We start from the raw sequence: 20,011 nt of genomic DNA, 5'->3' as shown, positions 1-20,011 counted from the left end.
CAATGCTGCCCATCTCCCCACAGCAGAGAGTGATTCCCCCAGCCGTCTAAAGGGCAGTGGTCAGCAGCCTATCTTCAGGACCAGTGTGACCCTGTCCATCCCCAATATCGCCATGGTCCCAGCCCTAGATGAGGTCCAGCAGGCTCTGAACCGGGCTGTGGAGTGTGTGGTCAGTGTCAGTAAAGGAGTCGGCCAGTGGAGCAAGGAGAGGATCTCCAAGGTGGGCGTGCTTTGGCTTAAAGCTACAATGCAGCAGTTTTTATTTCAATATCAAATCATTTCTGAGTAACAATTAAGTACCTTACTGTGATTGTTTTCAATTAAAATTGTCCCCAAAAAAATCCTTCATAGCAAAGAGCAATTTCTCATGCAAGAATTTGCTAGGACTGTCTTGGAGTGGTGAGGGGAGAACTGAAAACTAGCTGTTATTGCCAGGTCAAAACACGATCCCACCAAAACAGGCTGAAAATGTCAGGCAGTTTTTTCAAACAGCTCGTACACTAAAAGGCAATATCATAATTTTCATAGTATTCCAACCTCATTGTGTGGAAATATATATAAAACACATTCACATCAAATGTTTGACTTTAATATGTCTGTGACATCTGCACAATCATGAGATTATGGTTTTAGTTAGTCTTAAAACAAAGATGAATTATTCCGTTCATGCCAAAACAGAGGAAGATGAGTGAGAGACGCATGGCTGCTCTGAGACAGGACAAGAGTGACAGTGAGTCAGAGGACGGAGAGACCACCTACAGGAGTCTGGCTGACGGCAGTACCTCAGACATCTCCGCCTCTGTGACCCAGGCCATACCCTACCAGGCCAGGAACTACTACAAGAGTGTGTCTGAGAACAAGGAGATCATCAAGCTGGTGTCTGTGCTCAGCACCTCCATCAACTCTACCAAGAAGGTACATACAGGTCTACACACAAAACAAAAATAAAAAGTCTGTTTCTCCTGTTTTCCTAACATTCTGACCTTAGTGTGTCAAATTCTAACTATTTTGTGTTTGATACTGACACCTATCCCCTAAGATGTTGTGAAAATGAGACCTAAATCAAATCAAATCAATTAAATTCAAACTTTATTGAAAGTGCATTTAAAACCTGGCTGTTGTGTTGTTGTTGGCCAGGAGGTGATGAATGCTTTGGACCGCTTCAGTCGTTACCACCACATCTGGAGGAAGGAGCGAGAGGACACCATACAAAAGTTCATCCAGGGCAGCCCTCTGCTGTCTGAGTTTGAGTCTCAGATCCTCTACTACAAAGACCTGGAGCTGGAGATCAATGCTGAGCCTGAGTACATCACTGTGGGAGCTCTGGCCCTCTATACAGGTAGAGTACATCCCTGTAGGAGCTCTGACCCCCTATACAGGTAGAATACATCACTGTGGGAGCTCTTGCCTTCTATATAGGTAGAATATGTCACTGTAGGTGAACTGGCCCTCTATACAGGTACCTAGCCGTGGGAAGTAGGGGTGCTTAGGGTGCTGCAGCACCCCCTGAAAAATAAAAAAATCTAAAATAAAATACAGGTAACTGTAAACTGACCTGTAACTCTACAACTTTCTCCCCGTTATGTGAAATTTCGGGCTATTTTCACTGCTGATCCCCTGCATTAACCTCACAAGACAACCCTGCCAAATATGACTGCACATGTTCTTAGTAGTATTTCACAATACCATTATTTCATTTTTCAACCCTGTGCAACCCTCTCACCAGGCTTGAATTTGACTCTCACAATATTACCTTACATAGAGTATCTCAACAGCATGGGATGTTAGGTGAGAAGGACATCTCCAATAAGAATCCCTATTGTAAACTATCTAGGGTGTCTTGGGTATTAACTTTAGATAGAATGATTATAGATTTTTGTTATTGTATAAGGATATGCTTTCCCACGCATTAAATTCAATTGCAACAGTAAATGACTCCACCAAGGCAACATACATAAGTTTCAAAATGTGTATTATTACATTTTCAAAGCACCACATCAAAATAAATAAAAAATAATAAACTCCAATGAGTCGTGCACAACCCATGTCCAAATTATTTCTATCTTGCTTAACCCCTTGGCGCGCGTTGGAGCTCAACAAAAAAATGACGACACACATAAAGTCCCGAAGCACACCACCGTTGTGGTTACTCACGACTCGTAGATATTACCTCAGTGAAGTATGCCAGTTCCTTTCAGGTTTCCTCACAAGATCCACAACAAGCACAGCTATTAATGCAGACAGTACTCTTTAGCCGTAACCGATATCCCATGGGAACGTAAACTCTTTCATCTTTCCCAAGCAATTCTCTCTCGGTGTTGCACGATGCTAGGCTAACCTCAAGGCTGGCAAATACCTCCATGATGAGAATGTAGCTTCAGTCTACACTAAGTCTTTCTTAACAAAATTATAACAACTCTCTTGTAAAATAAAATCGGTATTTCCCTTCAAAACTCGGTAGGTATGGATTTCGTTCTATTTTTATCATCTTTTATAATTTTTCACCAACGGTCATAATGTAATGTCCATCCTTTTCTCAACGTCTCTCTCCCTCTCTTTTTTTCCCAGGCCTTCCGTTAACCAGGTCAACTCTCCCATTGTCACAGCTAAAAAAGAGACCTTATTGGTCTAAACTTAAAAGTAAACCAACCTATTCACTTATACATTAAATAAATATTTCTTCAAAAGAAATGCGTTAACAACATTACAATTCGGGAGCAATTCGATCACCTTTTCAATATAATACCAATTAATTATAACAAATAAGCTCAATACTTGGTTCTAACAAGAATAAACTCAATACTTGGTTCTAACAAGAATATTACAACTGCATGAATATCTGGTTATTATCAGACTAATATCTGATTTGTTGTTGAACAGCTGACCTGAAGATGGCCCTGACTGTGGAGACTAAGAGCTGGATGGTGGACTACGGCCTGCACTGTAACAGGAAGTACCGGACAGATATGGAGAACATCTTCACGTTAGTGGATGAGGCGGCAAAGAAATTGAACCGACCAATCAAAGACTTGGACGACATCCGCATCGCCATGGCATCGCTGAAGGAGATCAGAGAGCAGCAGATCTCCATTGACTTCCAAGTGGGACCCATAGAGGTAGGGAACACAAATGCACACTTCTTTCAAAGAGACAGTGTTGGAAAAAGTACACAATTGTCATATTTGAGTAAAAGTAGAGCTACCTTAATAGAAAGTAACTAAAGTAAAGGTGAAAGTAAGCCAGTAAAATAGTACCCGAGTAAAAGTCTAAAAGTATTTGGTTTTAAATATGCTTATGTATCAAAAGGAAAAGTATAAATAATAAACATTCCTTATATTAAGCAAAGCAGACAGCACCATTTTCTTGTTCTTAAAATATATGGATAGCCAGGGGCACACTCCAACACTCAGACATTATTTACAAACGATGCTTTTGTGTTTAGTGAGTCTGCCAGGCCAGAGGGAGTAGGGATGACCATGTGTTCTCTTGATAAGTGCTTGAATTTGACAATTTTCCTGTCCTGTTAAGAATTCAAAATGTATCGAGTACTTTTGGTTGTCAGGGAAAATGTATGAAGTAAAAAGTACAATATTTTCTTTAGGAATGTAGTGAAGTAAAAGTCCAAGTTGTCAAAAATATAAATAGTAAAGTAGAGATCCCAAAAAACGACTTAAGTAGTACTTTAAAGTAGTTTTACTTAAGTACTTTACACTACTGCAGAGAGATACTGTATGAATAATTCACTGAGACATTTGCAATGTCCACTTTCATTCAGTAGGAGGCAAATCTTAATTCCCACCTAAGTCAAATTTCTACTTAGTCTATGGGCATTGGTATCAATGGGTGATAATTCGACTTAGGTGGAAGTTATGATTTGCCCATAGTTTGATTAAGTCCTTGCAGTCTGTATTTGGTTGTGAGAAGACACTGGAGATTTGTGTTGTATTATGTGTATGTTCAGTGCTGTGCATTCCCCTTTCCCTTTCCTAGGAGTCCTATGCCATGCTCCATAAGTACGGCCTGGTAGTGGCGAAGGAGGAGGCAGAGAAGGTGGACACGCTGCGCTACACCTGGGAGAAGCTGCTAGCCCACAGCACAGAGGTCCAGAATGAGCTGGTGTCCCTGCAGCCCAACTTCAGAGGAGAGCTCATAGATAACGTGCAGACGTTTGTGGAGGACTGTGGACACTTCTATCAGGACTATGACAAGGTTCAGACACGTCTCACAGCTCGTTCTAGGTCTTACTCACAGCTACACCTAACACCAAGGCTGTCTAGGTCTTACTCACAGCTACACCTAACACCAAGGCTATCTAGGTCTTACTCACAGCTACACCTAACACCAAGGCTATCTAGGTCTTACTCACAGCTACACCTAACACCAAGGCTATCTAGGTCTTACTCACAGTTACACCTAACTCCAAGGCTGTCTAGGTCTTACTCACAGCTACACCTAACACCAAGGCTGTCTAGGTCTTACTCACAGCTACACCTAACGCCAAGGCTATCTAGGTCTTACTCACAGCTACACCTAACACCAAGGCTGTCTAGGTCTTACTCACAGCTACACCTAACACCAAGGCTGTCTAGGTCTTACTCACAGCTACACCTAACACCAAGGCTGTCTAGGCCTTACTCACAGCTACACCTAACACCAAGGCTGTCTAGGTCTTAGACATTTCTATTTATATTACAGTTAACTTGGCACGCTCTAAATAAGACTGCTAGCTAATTTCTGACGCAGGCTGTGTTTCATTCCCAGGACGGTCCCATGGTTGTCGGACTGGCTCCCCAAGACGCTAGTGACAGACTCATCATGTTTCAGGTGAGTACAGTGTGTATCTTCAAGAGAGGAATCTACAGTATATACACCTCTCTGCAGCACTTCATTAAGTTGATACATTCACAGAGGTGTTCATTCATATGTTCTATGTCTTATTTCTTTTATGTATTACTTATTTCTACCATATTTAACATGGCCAACAACATACATGATTGTATTATTGTGTGTTGTATGGTTTTGGAAATTATATATGTGACCATTCATGCACTTTACTGTACTTTTCATTTTGTTTGGTCAGAATCGCTTTGACAACCTGTTCCGTAAGTACATCACCTACACTGGGGGAGAGGAGCTGTTTGGCCTGCCTGTGACCCAACACCCTCAGCTGCTGGAGATCAGGAGACAGCTCACCCTCCTCCAGAAGCTCTATGGACTCTACAACAGTGTCATCGACACCGTCAACGGCTACTATGACATCCTCTGGGCCGACATCCACATAGACAGGATCAATAACGAACTTCTTGACTTCCAGACGCGGTAAGGAAGCCAAACTACAACCCAGACCATGAGAGACATTTACACAGAACTCACTGATGAATAATCTCATTGAGGATTTACATTTCCAAAAGGAAGTTAGATGTTCGTGTTATTTCACCCTCCCATTTCCAGTTGTCGCAAGCTGCCCCGTGCCCTGAAAGAGTGGAAGGCATTCCTTGACCTGAAGAAAAGTATAGATGAGTTCAACGAGTGTTGCCCCCTACTGGAACTGATGACCAACAAGGCCATGATGACGCGTCACTGGAAGAGAATCACCGAGGTGACAGGACACAGCTTCGAGGTGGAGACGGACACTTTCAAGCTGCGCAACATCATGGAAGCTCCGCTCCTCAAATGCAAAGAGGAAATTGAGGTGATTATCTATAGCCGTACAACTACCGGTACTCCACTCACCATAACTATTCTGTACTGTAAATTGAGGGTAGAAAAAAAGGTTTGACCTCAATAGGACAAGTTGGTAAAACAAAGGTAAAATAAAGATGAATGTTGTTTGAACTCCCGCTGGGCAGGATATTTGCATCAGTGCAGTGAAGGAGAGGGACATTGAGCAGAAGCTGAAGCAGGTGATTGCTGAGTGGGACAACAAGACATTCACCTTCGCCAACTTCAAGACGCGAGGGGAGCTGCTACTGAGGGGCGACAGCACCGCTGAGATCATTACTAACATGGAGGACAGCCTCATGGTGTTGGGATCACTCATGAGTAACAGGTTAGACTAGAGGCCTACTAGAGGCACAAATGACTTAGCCTGGAAATCTAGACTGATTTCTGCTTCATGTTTGTTAACAACAGTTAAATGTAGCCTAAGTCAGTCTTAATTTTGAGGCAACAAATGACCTGGGGGTTCGGAGTGATATATGATTTCTTCTCAATTGTTCATCATATTTCAGCACAGGAGGTTGGTGGCACCTTCATTGGGGAGAACATGCTCGTGGTAATGACTGGAGCGGCATCAGTGGAATGGTATCAAACACATGGTCTCCTGTTGTTTGATGCCATTCCATTTGCTCCGTTCCAGCCATTATTATGAGCCCCCTCAGCAGCCTTCGTTGTATTTCAGCATCCAGTTGACTTGTCATCTAGAGTTCAGGTTATGTTGTTTGTGTTTAGACAGTTGTGTTTAGACTGGGGGTGCTTTGCATTGTACAGACGTTTAGTGTTTGTGTACTGTAGTAGTCAATGATTGACTCAGATGATGACACAGGTACAACACGCCATTCAAGCCCCAGATCCAGAAATGGGTTCAGAACCTTTCCAATACCACTGACATCATAGATAACTGGATGACTGTCCAGAACCTGTGGATCTACCTCGAGGCTGTGTTCGTTGGAGGGGACATAGCCAAACAGCTACCCAAGGTAAAAACAAATACATTGACTTTTCATCTGAAAACATGTCTTTAACCTTACGCTATTAATCAAATTGACTTATAAAGCCCTTCTTACGTCAGCTGATGTCACAAAGTGCTGGGGTTCCACAATTTCGGGAACTTTTACAGTGCCCTGGTTTTTCAGAAATCACGTTTTTTGGGGTGGGGAAACCCAGGAACTTTTTGCAAACTTTGGAATGACAATGTAGTCTGAATCATCTGAATGACAGGAGGCGAAACGTTTCTCCAACATCGACAAGTCCTGGGTGAAGATCATGACGCGGGTCCATGAGATGCCCAACGTGGTGCAGTCATGTGTGGGGGACGAGACCATGGGACAGCTGTTGCCTCACCTGCTAGAACAACTGGAGATCTGTCAGAAGTCTCTCACTGGGTAAGTCTATCTGAATATCTATCAGAAGTTTCTCACTGGGTGAGTCTGTCTGGAGGTCTGTCAGAGGTCTCTGGGTAAGTCTGCCTGTAGATCTGTCAGAAGTCTCTGTGTAAGTCTGTCTGGAGGTCTGTCAGAAGTCTCTGGGTAAGTCTGCCTGTAGATCTGTCAGAAGTCTCTGTGTAAGTCTGTCTGGAGGTCTGCCAGAAGTCTCTTGGTAAGTCTGTCTGGAGGTCTGTCAGAGGTCTCTGGGTAAGTCTGTCCGGAGGTCTGTCAGAGGTCTCTGGGTAAGTCTGTCCGGAGGTCTGTCAGAGGTCTCTGGGTAAGTCTGTCAGAGGTCTCTGGGTAAGTCTGCCTGGAGATCTGTCAGAAGTCTCTGGGTAAGTCTGTCTGGAGGTCTGCCAGAAGTCTCTTGGTAAGTCTGTCTGGAGGTCTGTCAGAGGTCTCTAGGTAAGTCTGTCCGGAGGTCTGTCAGAGGTCTCTGGGTAAGTCTGCCTGGATCTGTCAGAAGTCTCTGGGTGAGTCTGCCTGGAGGTCTGTCAGAAGTCTCTTGGTAAGTCTGTCTGGAGGTCTGTCAGAAGTCTCTCACTGGGTAGGCCTATACTTATACTTTGAATTTGTTTTAAATTGTTTAATTGAAAGTATTCATGTACCAGTATGACACCTTCCAAGTTTGCCTGCGTTGTACATTGGTAGCTTGATGATGTGTACTAAATTAGTATTATTTTCAACGCTTTTTTTAGGGGGTAGATCAGCTTTAATATTGCGGATAGATTGTAGCTTCTGACTATCCCGTTTTCAACCCTTGGTTGTGTGTGATTGTGTGACTGACAGGTACTTGGAGAAGAAGCGTCTGCTCTTCCCTCGGTTCTTCTTTGTGTCTGACCCGGCCCTGCTGGAGATTCTGGGACAAGCCTCGGACTCCCACACCATCCAGGCCCACCTGCTCAACGTCTTTGACAACATTAAATGTGTCCGCTTCCATGACAAGGTACAGTAACGCACAGACAGACATATATATTTTTTTACAATTATCTACAATTTTTCTACAAGTTACTTATTTGACTATTAGTAGTATTTGTCCTTCTGCAATAGTAACTACCCCAGATTCAACAACATCAATCGTATCTGCCCTTCTGTCTCCACAGATGTACGACCGGATCCTGGCCATCTCATCCAGGGAGGGGGAGACGGTAGAGCTGGATCGGCCGGTGACGGCTGAGGGGAACGTGGAGGTCTGGCTAAACGCCCTGCTGAAGGAATCCCAGAGGTCTCTTCACCTGGTCATCAGACAGGCTGTCCTGGCCATCCAGGACTCAGGTTTCCAGCTCATTGAGTTCCTGGACTCTTTCCCTGCTCAGGTGGGGAGACATGGGATACATCCTAAATGCCACCCTATTTCATAGTCCACTACTTTTGACCCAGGTCCTGTTCAAAAGTAGTGCACTATATAGGGAATAGGCTGCAATTTGTGACACAGTCCTGGTCTTGGGGTCATCATTCATTCTCTTTTTTATAATGGGATAGATTACCTTAACCTTGACCTTGGAGCAATGGCCTTGTAGTTAGACTTTCCCATGCCTATGTTTCATTACTCAATACCTGATCAAGGATTACTGCTTTTCTGAAATTATCCTCAATTATTGTATAACTGAAACTGATCTACACCTTTTCAAATTCCAGACTTTCCTGATTTTATACATTGTCCTGATTATAGCCCTGATTGATAGGAAGACATGGAAGCCAGGAAAGATGACTTTAAGCTCTCTCATTGATGTCCTATCATGATGTCCTCTCTTTCTGACTCCATCAAACAGGTTGGTCTGCTGGGAGTCCAGATGATCTGGACCAGAGACTCAGAGGAGGCCCTGACCAACGCCCGCTACGACCGTAAGATCATGCCCAAGACCAACCAGTTCTTCTTGGAGTTTCTCAACACCCTGATAGACATGACCACTAAAGACCTGGCCCCAATGGAGCGGGCCAAGTATGAGACACTCATAACCATCCATGTCCACCAGAGGGACATCTTTGATGACCTGGTGAGTGAACTTGAATCACAAACTGACTCAGTGGCTAAAATAGTACTTCAACCCTAAAGGTCCCTTTGTGTATAAACTGAAGGTAATAATAGCTGTTGTGTAACATATTTGTGAACTTTTGGCAAACTGTTCCACCAAATATTTTCTGATTAGAGCATGGTAGAGTCTGAGAATATCAATTTGAGTTTCCCCTGGTATTCAAATCACATTTGATGAGTCATTTGCGGTTTTATGAATTTCATAGGCTTTGGCAATGCTTTGTTTCCAGAGTGGTTTCTCTTTCCCCCTGCTCTCCCCTCAGTGTCGCCTGCATATCAAAAGCCCTACAGACTTTGAGTGGCTGAAGCAGTGTCGTTTCTACTTCAATGAGGACTCTGACAAGATGATCATCAACATGACTGACGTAGGCTTCATCTATCAGAATGAATTCCTGGGCTGCACTGACAGACTGGTCATCACCCCTCTCACTGACAGGTAGGGACTAACTAGTCATCACCCCTCTCACTGACAGGTAAGGACTAACTAGTCATCACCCCTCTGACTGACAGGTAAGGACTAACTAGTCATCACCTCTCTCACTGACAGGTAAGGACTAACTAGTGTATCACCCCTCTGACTGACAGGTAAGGACTAGGAAGTGGCTCCACCTCCACTCTAATAGCTTAACCAGTTATCATGCATTTTGGGCTAAAAGGGCACCATACACTTGTGGCACTAAAAATGTACAGGTTTTTGAGACAAACTATTGCTAGGAGACACTAGAGTGCAGTGTTGCACACACATTGCAGTAACCAGTCTACCATTACCACAGCCAGGCCTAACTTTTTAGTGCCCACAAGTGTATGGTGTATCACATTGAACATCTTTGGGTGATTATCCTTGATATACCTTTTTCTTGGTGTGTGTTTGTCCCAGGTGCTACATCACACTGGCCCAGGCTCTGGGGATGAGTATGGGAGGAGCCCCGGCCGGCCCTGCAGGGACAGGGAAGACTGAGACCACTAAAGACATGGGCCGCTGCCTGGGGAAGTACGTGGTGGTCTTCAACTGCTCCGACCAGATGGACTTCAGAGGACTTGGGAGGATCTTTAAAGGTAGAAGCTTCTACTCATATTGCATGGTCCCAAATACATTTGTGCTCTCTTGCCAACTCCTGTGCCATTTGCATGACAATGACCATTTGCAGGTCAGGCTCTTGGGGTTGTTTTGAATGAGGAGTTTAATGTGAAGAGTGATGTGTAAAGTTGTGTTGATTGACAGGTCGGGCTCTTGGGGTTGTTTTGAATGAGGAGTTTAATGTGAAGAGTGATGTGTAAAGTTGTGTTGATTGACAGGTCGGGCTCTTGGGATTGTTTTGAATGAGGAGTTTAATGTGAAGAGTGATGTGTAATGTTGTGTTGATTGACAGGCCTAGCCCAGTCGGGCTCGTGGGGCTGTTTTGATGAGTTCAACCGTATTGACCTATCAGTGCTCTCCGTGGCGGCCCAGCAGATCGCCATCGTGCTTACCTGCAAGAAGGAGCGCCGCAAGAACTTCATCTTCACCGACGGAGACAACGTGGAAATGAATCCCGAATTCGGCATCTTCCTGACTATGGTTATTATTATTCTTAGCCGTCTATAAACTACTCCCTGTAGAAACCCCTTCACAAACGCTTTGCCAAGTAGAGCTTCATTTAAAGTACTTCTGAAAGGAATAGTGTATTCTTGTCTTAAAGAAGATTAACTGAAACTAGTCCAAATCAGACAAGGTTTATTATTACTTTGAGGATGTTAGTCATAGACTTTGTTTTGCATTTTCATAACATCAATCATCTGTAGTACACTATGTTCATGGCAGGTCATCATTGTAAATAAGAAATTATTCTTAACAGTCTCACCTGGTTAAATAAAGATTTGATTATTAAATGTTTTTGCCCCCCATCAGAACCCGGGCTACGCAGGTCGTCAGGAGCTTCCAGAGAACCTGAAGATCAACTTCCGCTCAGTGGCCATGATGGTCCCAGACCGTCAGATCATCATCCGGGTCAAGCTGGCCAGCTGTGGCTTCATAGACAACATAGAGCTGGCCAGGAAGTTTTTCACCCTCTACAAACTGTGTGAGGAGCAGCTCTCCAAGCAGGTCAGCTATGAAATTAAATGTAACTACTGTAGATATTTCAATGAGAGCTGAACACAAGATATACATTTTAGTAGTTCCATATAAGTAAACAATCAAGTCAAGTGAAATGTTACTTAACGTGTATCATCACAGTCTCAAATCACTATTTTATAAATTTTTTTACCCCTTTTTCTCCCCAATGTTGTGGTATCCAATTGGTAGTTGCAGTCTTGTCTCATCGCTGCAACTCCCGTACGGACTCGGGAGAGGCGAAGGTTGAGAGCCGTGCGTTCTCCGAAACACAACCCAACCAAGCCGCACTGCTTCTTGACACAATGCCTACTTAATCCGGAAGCCAGCCGCACCAATGTGTCGGAGGAAACACCGTAAACCTGGCGACCGTGTCAGCGTGCACTGCACCCGGTCCGCCACAGGAGTCGCTAGTGCGCGATGGGACAAGGACATCCTTGCCGCCCAAACTCTCCCCTAACCCGGACAACGGCAATTGTGCACCGCCCCATGGCTCTCCCGGTCGCGGCTGTATGTGACAGAGCCTGGACTCAAACCCAGAATCTCTAGTGGCACAGATAGCACTGCGAGGCAGTGCTTTAGACCACTGCACCACTCGGGAGGCCTCAAATCACTTTAGAGGGAATTAATATACCACCTGTCAGGTGGATAGATTATCTTGGCAAAGGAGAAATGCTCACTAACAGGGATGTTAACAAATTTGTGCTCAAATGGGAGAGAAATAAGCTTTTTTTGTGGAAGGACAATTTCTGGGATCTTTTATTTAAACTCATGAAACATGGAAACACTTTACAGGTTGCATTTATATTTTTTGTTCAGTATAAAAACAACCAAACTGTCCATGTATGTGTTCATTATGATCTTTGTGTAGTTCATAGTTCTATTTCCATACAGTCCATGTTGGGTTCACTCTCTGTTTTTAAGGTGCATTACGACTTTGGACTCCGAAACATTTTGTCAGTTCTGCGAACACTGGGGGCAGTGAAACGAGCAAACCCCAACGACACAGAATCTACCATCGTCATGAGGGTTCTCAGAGATATGAACCTGTCCAAGCTGGTGAGTACAGTCAGTCAGATACACAGGACATTCTCCTCGAAATCAACTGCCATTTTAGAAAATGTGTTTTTTTACGCACCATTAAGTGTTACAGATTGTTATTGTTACTATTCTGTAATACATGAATAATGATTTCATCTTCAGTGAGGTGCAACATAACAGAAGTGGCATCATGGTTAACTTCACTGACATAATACTATATGTGTTGACAGATAGATGAAGACGAGCCGTTGTTCCTCAGCCTGATAGAGGACCTCTTCCCTGGGATCCAGCTGGATAAAGCAGGCTACCCAGAGCTGGAGACAGCTATCGACAAACAGGTGAGAGGACATTTTATATAGCATAATCCTTCAGAGTGACACAGATAATTTTTTATCTACATGTAGTTTCTCACAATCCTCCTCCTCACACTGCTTCTCTTCTCTCCTGTTTCTTCTCCTTTCCCCTACAGTACATTTTAGTCATTTAGCTCTTATCCAGGGCGATTTACTTGAGCAATTAAGGTTAAGTGCCTTGCTCAAGGGCACATCAACATATTTTTCACCTCGTCACCTCAGGGATTCGAGCCAGCGACGTTTTGGTTACTGTCTTAAGCGCAAGGCTACATGCCGCCCCCACAGTATAATACAGAGTTTAAGGGATGAATCTCGTCTTGGTATTAGCCTACCATAGTAGCATAAAACTTTTTTTCGATCTAAATGTGAGGTAAGGATTATTTGTATTAACATGAAGAGTTCACCTCACTCTCTTCCATTGTTCTCCATACTGTAGGTGGAGGAGTCAGGTCTCATAACATGATGAGTTCACCTCACTGTCTTCCATTGTTCTCCATACTGTAGGTGGAGGAGTCCGGTCTCATAACATGAAGAGTTCACCTCACTCTCTTCCATTGTTCTCCATACTGTAGGTGCAGGAGTCTGGTCTCATAACATGAAGAGTTCACCTCACTCTCTTCCATTGTTCTCCATACTGTAGGTGCAGGAGTCTGGTCTCATAACATGAAGAGTTCACCTCACTCTCTTCCATTGTTCTCCATACTGTAGGTGGAGGAGTCTGGTCTCATAACATGAAGAGTTTCTCTTATCCCTGTGTGTTCCATACTGTAGGTGGCAGAGGCAGGTTTGATCAGCCACCCTCCATGGAAGCTGAAGGTGATTCAGCTGTTTGAGACCCAGAGGGTCCGCCATGGCATGATGGCCCTGGGGCCCAGCGGAGCAGGAAAAACCACCTGCATTCACACCCTGATGAGAGCCATGACAGGTAAGAAACATCCCCATCAAAACACTGGACTTATTTGACCTTATTTGCTTCCTCATGGCAGTCATACTAAACTAAAATGCACAGACATTTACATGCACTAGAAAAAAAAGGTAACGCTGTGTTAAGTTAATTTGTCTGTGTGTTTGCACCCACAGACTGCGGCCAGCCACACAGAGAGATGCGTATGAACCCCAAAGCGATCACCGCCCCTCAGATGTTTGGCCGCCTAGATGTAGCTACCAATGACTGGACTGACGGCATCTTCTCTACCCTGTGGAGGAAGACCCTGAGAGCCAAGAAAGGTGAGACGGACACCTCTTATTTCATATTTTTAGATCTTGTGTGTTTTTGTTCTACCTTGTTATTGTGAGTATTGCATTGTTATTGATTAATACCCATTGTTAGGGTTACGAGAAAGGCATTTCACTGTACTTGAAAGAAATACGCATGCAAAGTTACTCATGCATTACACCTGCTAGAGCATGAACCCACAAATAGTACATCCCGTATAGTCTCTATGGAATTCACATAGAACAATGGGGCAGACCATTTTCACACGTCTCTATTTCCTTATGTTTTCAATATTCTCATATCTTTCTATTCATGTCTCTATCTTTTTACTAAAAGTGATGTTCTAATACCTTTCTCTGACCTCCATAGTTGATTTTGATTAGTTAAATAAGCAGACTGGTTCTAATGTCTCTCTCCTCTGCAGGGGAGCACATCTGGATAGTACTAGATGGACCAGTAGATGCTATCTGGATAGAGAACCTCAACTCTGTACTGGATGACAACAGGACTCTGACCCTGGCCAATGGAGACAGGATCCCCATGGCCCCCAACTGCAAGATTGTGTTTGAGCCCCACAACATCGACAACGCCTCGCCTGCCACCGTGTCTCGTAATGGAATGGTGTTCATGAGCTCGTCTGTGCTCAACTGGAGCCCCATTCTGGAGGTGGGCACAGGAACATTCTCTCACTCTTTATCAGTGGATGAAAATGTGTGTGAGTGCATCTGTGTGTGTGTGTGTGTGTGTGTGTATATGTATGTGTGTATCTTTGACTGTGTGTGTGCGTATTTTTGTGTGTGTGTGTGTGTGTGTGTCTTTGTCTACATGTATACATGTGTATTTGTCCCCATGCAGGGCTGGCTGAAGAAGCGTTCCCGTCAGGAGGGAGAGGTGCTGAGAGAGCTGTTCTCCTCTTCCTTCCCAGAGCTCTACCGGTTCACTGTTCACTGTCTGGAGTACAAGATTGACATGCTGGAGGCCTTCGTCATCATGCAGAGCATCAACATGCTGCAGGGCCTCATCCCCGCCAAGGTAGGCACCTGAAACCTCGATACTCCAACCATATTAAAAAACCCTGCAGAAGGGGGATAATATCTGTACATCACTGAGCTCTATGAATACTGTTGAAGTGAATTGCCCCACATTCCTCATAGAAACTAAATGGAATGTTCTAATGCCTAACTAATTGAATTCATCCTGTCATTGTGATTCCTGAAGCACTCTGATTTTCAATTACTGTTGGACTATAACTCTCTGGCTTGCGAAAGTATTCATCTCCTTGGCATTTTTCCTATTTTGATGCCTTACCACTTGGATTTAATTAAAATATATTTTTTTGTGGGTTTGAATCATTTGATTTACACAACATGCCCACCACTTTGAAGATGCAAAATGTTTTATTGTGAAACAAGAAATAAGACAAAAAAAAAAAGAACTTGAGCGTGCATAACTATTCACCCCCCCCCCCCAAAGTCGATACTTTGTAAAGCTCTATTGAGGTATGTCTCTATAAGCTTGCACATCTAGCCACTGGGATTATTGCCCATTCTTCAAGGCAAAACTGCTCCAGCTCCTTGAAGTTGGATGGGTTCCGCTGGTGTACAGAAATATTTAAGTCATACCACAGATTCTCAGTTGGATTGAGGTCTGGGCTTTGGCTAGGCCATTCCAAGACATTTAAATGTTTCCCCTTAAATCACTCAATTTAGTATGCTTAGGGTCATTATCCTGATGGAAGGTGAACCTCCGTCTCAGTCTCAAATCTCTGGAAGACTGACACAGGTTTCCCTCAAGAATTTCCCTGTATTTAGCGCGATCCACCATTCCTTCCATTCTGACCAGTTTCCCAGTCCCTGCCGATGAAATAACATCCCCACAGCATGATGCTGCCACCACCATGCTTCACTGTTGGGATGATATTCTCGGGGTGATGAGAGTTGTTGGGTTTGCGCCAGACATAGCGTTTTCCTTGATGTCCAAAAAGCTCAATTTTAGTCTCATCTGACCAGAGTACCTTCTTCCATATGTTTGGGGAGTCTCCCACATGCCTTTTGGTGAACACCAAACGGGTTTGCTTATTTGTTTATTTAAGCAATAGCTTTTTTCTGGCCACTCTTCCGTAAAGCCCAGCTCTGTGGAGTGTACGGCTTAAAGTGGTCTGTGGGACAGATACCCCAATCTCCGCCGTGGAGCTTTGCAGCTCCTTCAGGATTATTATTGGTCTCTTTGTTGCCTCTCTGATTAAGGCCCTCCTTGACTGGTCCGTGGGTTTTGGTGGGCGGCCCTCTCTTTGCAGTTTTGTTGTGGTGCCATATTCTTTCAATTTTTTAATAATGGATTTAATGGTGCTCTTTGGGATGTTCAAAGTTTCAAATATTTTTTATAACCCAATCCTGATCTGTACTTCTCCACAACTTTGTCCCTGACTTGTTTGGAGAGCTCCTTGGTTTTCATGGTGCTTCTTGCTTGGTGGTGCCCCTTTCTTAGTGGTGTTGCAGACTCTGGGGCCTTTCAGAACAGGTGTATATATACTGAGATCATGTGACAGATCATGTGACACTTAAATTGCAAACAGGTGGACTTTATTTAACTAATTATGTGACGTCTGAAGGTAGTTGGTTGCACCAGATCTTATTTAGAGGCTTCATAGCAAAGGGGGTGAATATATATGTATGCCCCACTTTTTTGTTTTTTCATTTCTCTTCACCAATTTGGACTATTTTGTGTATGTCCATTACATGAAATCCAAATAAAAATCCATTTAAATTACAGGTTGTAATGCAACAAAATAGGAAAAATGCCAAGGGGGATGAATACTTTTGCAAGGCACTGTATGTGAGGGTGGAATTCCATTTCCCTTTACTGTAGGTGACTGATTCATTTGAGTGCCAAGTATGTAGATAAAGCTATAGAAGGGTTTTGGTACAGTATGTTGTGTTGATAGTGACTGTTGTTGTGTTCCAGGAGCAGTGTGGGGAGGTGTCCAGGCAGCATGTGGAGCGTCTCTATGTGTTTGCTCTCATGTGGAGCATCGGAGCTTTACTGGAGCTGGAAGACAGGAGGAAGATGGAGAGCTGGCTCCGTGGCAACGACAACATCCATCTGGACCTCCCAGATATACCATCAGACAGCGAGGACACCATGTTCGATTACCACGTCACTACAGACGGTGAGGGGTACATGTTCAGTAGACAGACTCCACAAAATCACAACAAACACTCAGTCCTCTTTTTACTGTTATGGAAGATACAGTGAACAAACATATAAACACAACATACATGTATAGTGTTGGTCTCATGTTTCATGAGCTGAAATAAAAGATCCCAGAAATGTTCCATATGCACAAAAATCTTAGGTTTACATCTCTGTTAGTGAGCATTTCTCCTTTGCCAAGATAATCCATCCACCTGACAGGTGTGGCATATCAAGAAGCTGAATAAAGAGCATGATCCTTACACTGGTGCACCTTGTGCTGGGGACAATAAATGGCCACTCTAAAATGTGCAGGGAGTGTGCAATTGGCATGCTGACTGCAGGAATGCCAGAATTGCCAGAGAATTGAATGTTCATACCATACTGTACCTTAAGCTGCCTCCAACGTCATTTTAGAGAATTTGGCAGTATGTCCAACCGGCCTCGCAACCGCATACCACGTGTAACCACACCAGCGCAGGACCTCCTCATCCGTCTTCTTCACCTGCAGGATGGTCTGAGACCAGCCACCTGGACAGCTGATAAAAGTGTGGGTTTGCAGAACCAAAGAATTTCTGCACAAACAGTCAGTGATCATCTCAGGGAAGCTCACCTGCATGCTCGCCGTCCTCACCAGGGTCTTGACATGACTACAGATTGGCGTCGTAACCGACTTCAATGGACAAATGCTCACCTTCGGTGGCCACTGGCACACTGGAGAAGTGTGCTCTTCACGGATGAATCCCGGTTTCAACTGTACCGGGTAGATGGCAGAGAGCGTGTATGGCGTCGTGTGGGCGAGCCATGTCAACGTCGTGAACAGAGTGCCCAATTGTGGCAGTGGGCTTATAGTATGGGCAGGCATAAGCTACGGACAACAGCAATTTGAATCCACCGAGATACTGTGACGAGATCCTGAGGCCCATTGTCGTGCCATTCATCTGCTGCCATCACCCCTTGTTTCAGCATGATAATGCACGACCCCATGTCAAAAGGATCTGTACAAAATTCCTGGAAGCTGAAAATGGCCCAGTTCTTCCATGGCCTGCATACTCACTAGACATGTCACCCATTGAGCAAGTTTGGGATGCTCTGGATCGACGTGTACAACAGCGTGTTCCAGTTCCCGCCAATATCCAGCAACTTCGCACAGCCATTGAAGATGAGTGGGACAACATTCCACAGGCCACAATCAACAGCCTGATCAACTCTATGCAAATGAGGTATGTCGTGCTACATCTGGTCACCAGAATCTGACTGGTTTTCTGATCCACACCCCTTCTTTTTTTTTAAGGTATCTGCTACCAACAGATGTATATCTGTATTCCCAGTCATGTGAAATCCAGGCCTTTGAAATTGTTGTGTTTGTTTTTGTTCAGTGTAGATCATATTGAACTTTCACAGTGCTCTTGCTCAATGAAAAATATCACCATCAGATCTCTCATCAAACCATCAATATGCGTTAAATTCACCCGCACAGCTGATGTTGGTGTTACCTTAGTCCTGCTTGCTACCAGTCTATCATGATATGTTCACCCATTATCATCAGAAAAATGTTGTCCTTTTTGAACAGAATAAGGGTCATTTATCTATTTGACAGTCATTCCGTACAACTGCACTAAAGTATTTCCAGCTGAGGACAGCGTGGATGGTGAAAATTCCAGCTGAGGACATCGTGGATGGTGAAAATTCCAGCTGAGGACATCGTGGATGGTGTTCATGATGCTCGTATTATTTGTTTTTCAATGACTTATTCTTGTATGTGCAGGTCAGTGGGTCCACTGGAACACACGGGTAGAGGAGTACGTCTACCCTTCAGACCTCACCCCAGAGTACGGATCCATCCTGGTCCCCAACGTAGACAATGTCCGCACTGACTTCCTCATCCAGACCATCGCCAAACAGGGCAAGGTGGGTGTCCATATTCACAAAGGGTCTCTGAGTAGTAGTGCTGATCTAGGATCAAGTCCCCTTTGTACACTATACAAAAGTGTGTGGACACCCCTTCAAATAGGTGGATTCGGCTATTTCAGCCACACCCATTGTTGACAGGTGTATAAAATTCAGCACACAGCCATGAAATCTCCATAGACAAACATTGGCAGTAAAATGGCCTTACTGAAGAGCTCAGTGACTTTCAACGTGGCACCGACATAGCATGACACCTTTCCAACAAGTCAGTTCGTCAAATTTCTGCCCCGGTCAATTGAAAGTGCTGTTATTGTGAAGTGGAAATGTTTAGGAGCGACAATGGCACAGCCACGAAGTGGTAGGCCACATAAGCTCACAGAACGGGACTGGCACTTGCTGAAGCTCATAAAGATTGTCTGTACTCTGTTGCAACATTCACTACTGAGTTCCAAACTGCCTCTGGAACCAATGTTAGCACAATAACTTTGTTGGGAACTTCATGAAATGGTATTCCAAGGCTGAGCAGTGGTGTAAAGCTCGCCGCCAGTGGAAACGTGTCACCATCTGGCAGTCAGACGGACTAATCTGGGTTTGGCCGAATGCATAGGGCCAACTGTAAAGTTTGGTGGATTAATATTGGTCTGGGGCTGTTTTTCATGGTTCGGGCTAGACCACTTAGTTCCAGTGAAGGGAAATCTTAACGCTACAGTATACAATGACATTCTAGACGATTCTGTTCTTCCAACTTTGTGGCAACAGTTTAGGGAAGACCCTTTCCTGTTTCAGCATGACAATGCCCTTGTGCACAAAGCGAGGTCCATAAATAAATAGTTTGTTGAGATCGATGTTGAAGAAGCTGACTGGGCTACATGGAGCACTAATCTCAACCCCATCGATCACCCTTGGGATGAATTGGAACGCCGACTGTGAGCAAGGCCTAATTGCCCAACATCACCTCACTAATGCTCTTGTAGCTGAAATCCCTGCAGCAATGTTCCAACATTTAGTGGAAAGCCTTCCCAGAAG

At 44.2% G+C, this 20,011-nt stretch overlaps 1 protein-coding gene across 1 annotated transcript in view; it reads left to right on the top strand.

Annotated features, from left to right (window-relative positions):
• Positions 1-20,011, top strand: part of LOC139391628 (dynein axonemal heavy chain 5-like) — a 66,047-nt gene that overhangs the window by 20,623 nt on the left and 25,413 nt on the right. Inside the window, exons 20-45 of the mRNA XM_071139011.1 lie at positions 24-220; positions 679-915; positions 1,138-1,339; positions 2,881-3,116; positions 3,991-4,209; positions 4,762-4,824; positions 5,081-5,319; positions 5,452-5,692; positions 5,850-6,049; positions 6,545-6,698; positions 6,940-7,103; positions 7,935-8,091; positions 8,249-8,461; positions 8,918-9,142; positions 9,444-9,616; positions 10,058-10,236; positions 10,551-10,738; positions 11,069-11,263; positions 12,197-12,331; positions 12,544-12,651; positions 13,438-13,591; positions 13,747-13,893; positions 14,307-14,548; positions 14,738-14,914; positions 16,847-17,051; positions 18,843-18,985. Coding sequence (XP_070995112.1) covers positions 24-220; positions 679-915; positions 1,138-1,339; positions 2,881-3,116; positions 3,991-4,209; positions 4,762-4,824; positions 5,081-5,319; positions 5,452-5,692; positions 5,850-6,049; positions 6,545-6,698; positions 6,940-7,103; positions 7,935-8,091; positions 8,249-8,461; positions 8,918-9,142; positions 9,444-9,616; positions 10,058-10,236; positions 10,551-10,738; positions 11,069-11,263; positions 12,197-12,331; positions 12,544-12,651; positions 13,438-13,591; positions 13,747-13,893; positions 14,307-14,548; positions 14,738-14,914; positions 16,847-17,051; positions 18,843-18,985 — 4,793 coding nt within the window. The remainder of the gene's footprint in view (positions 1-23; positions 221-678; positions 916-1,137; positions 1,340-2,880; positions 3,117-3,990; positions 4,210-4,761; positions 4,825-5,080; positions 5,320-5,451; positions 5,693-5,849; positions 6,050-6,544; positions 6,699-6,939; positions 7,104-7,934; positions 8,092-8,248; positions 8,462-8,917; positions 9,143-9,443; positions 9,617-10,057; positions 10,237-10,550; positions 10,739-11,068; positions 11,264-12,196; positions 12,332-12,543; positions 12,652-13,437; positions 13,592-13,746; positions 13,894-14,306; positions 14,549-14,737; positions 14,915-16,846; positions 17,052-18,842; positions 18,986-20,011) is intronic.

The sequence above is a fragment of the Oncorhynchus clarkii genome, chromosome 3, assembly GCF_045791955.1.
Source record: "Oncorhynchus clarkii lewisi isolate Uvic-CL-2024 chromosome 3, UVic_Ocla_1.0, whole genome shotgun sequence".
NCBI lineage: Eukaryota > Metazoa > Chordata > Actinopteri > Salmoniformes > Salmonidae > Oncorhynchus > Oncorhynchus clarkii.
This window is presented reverse-complemented; position numbering and strand designations above follow the sequence as displayed.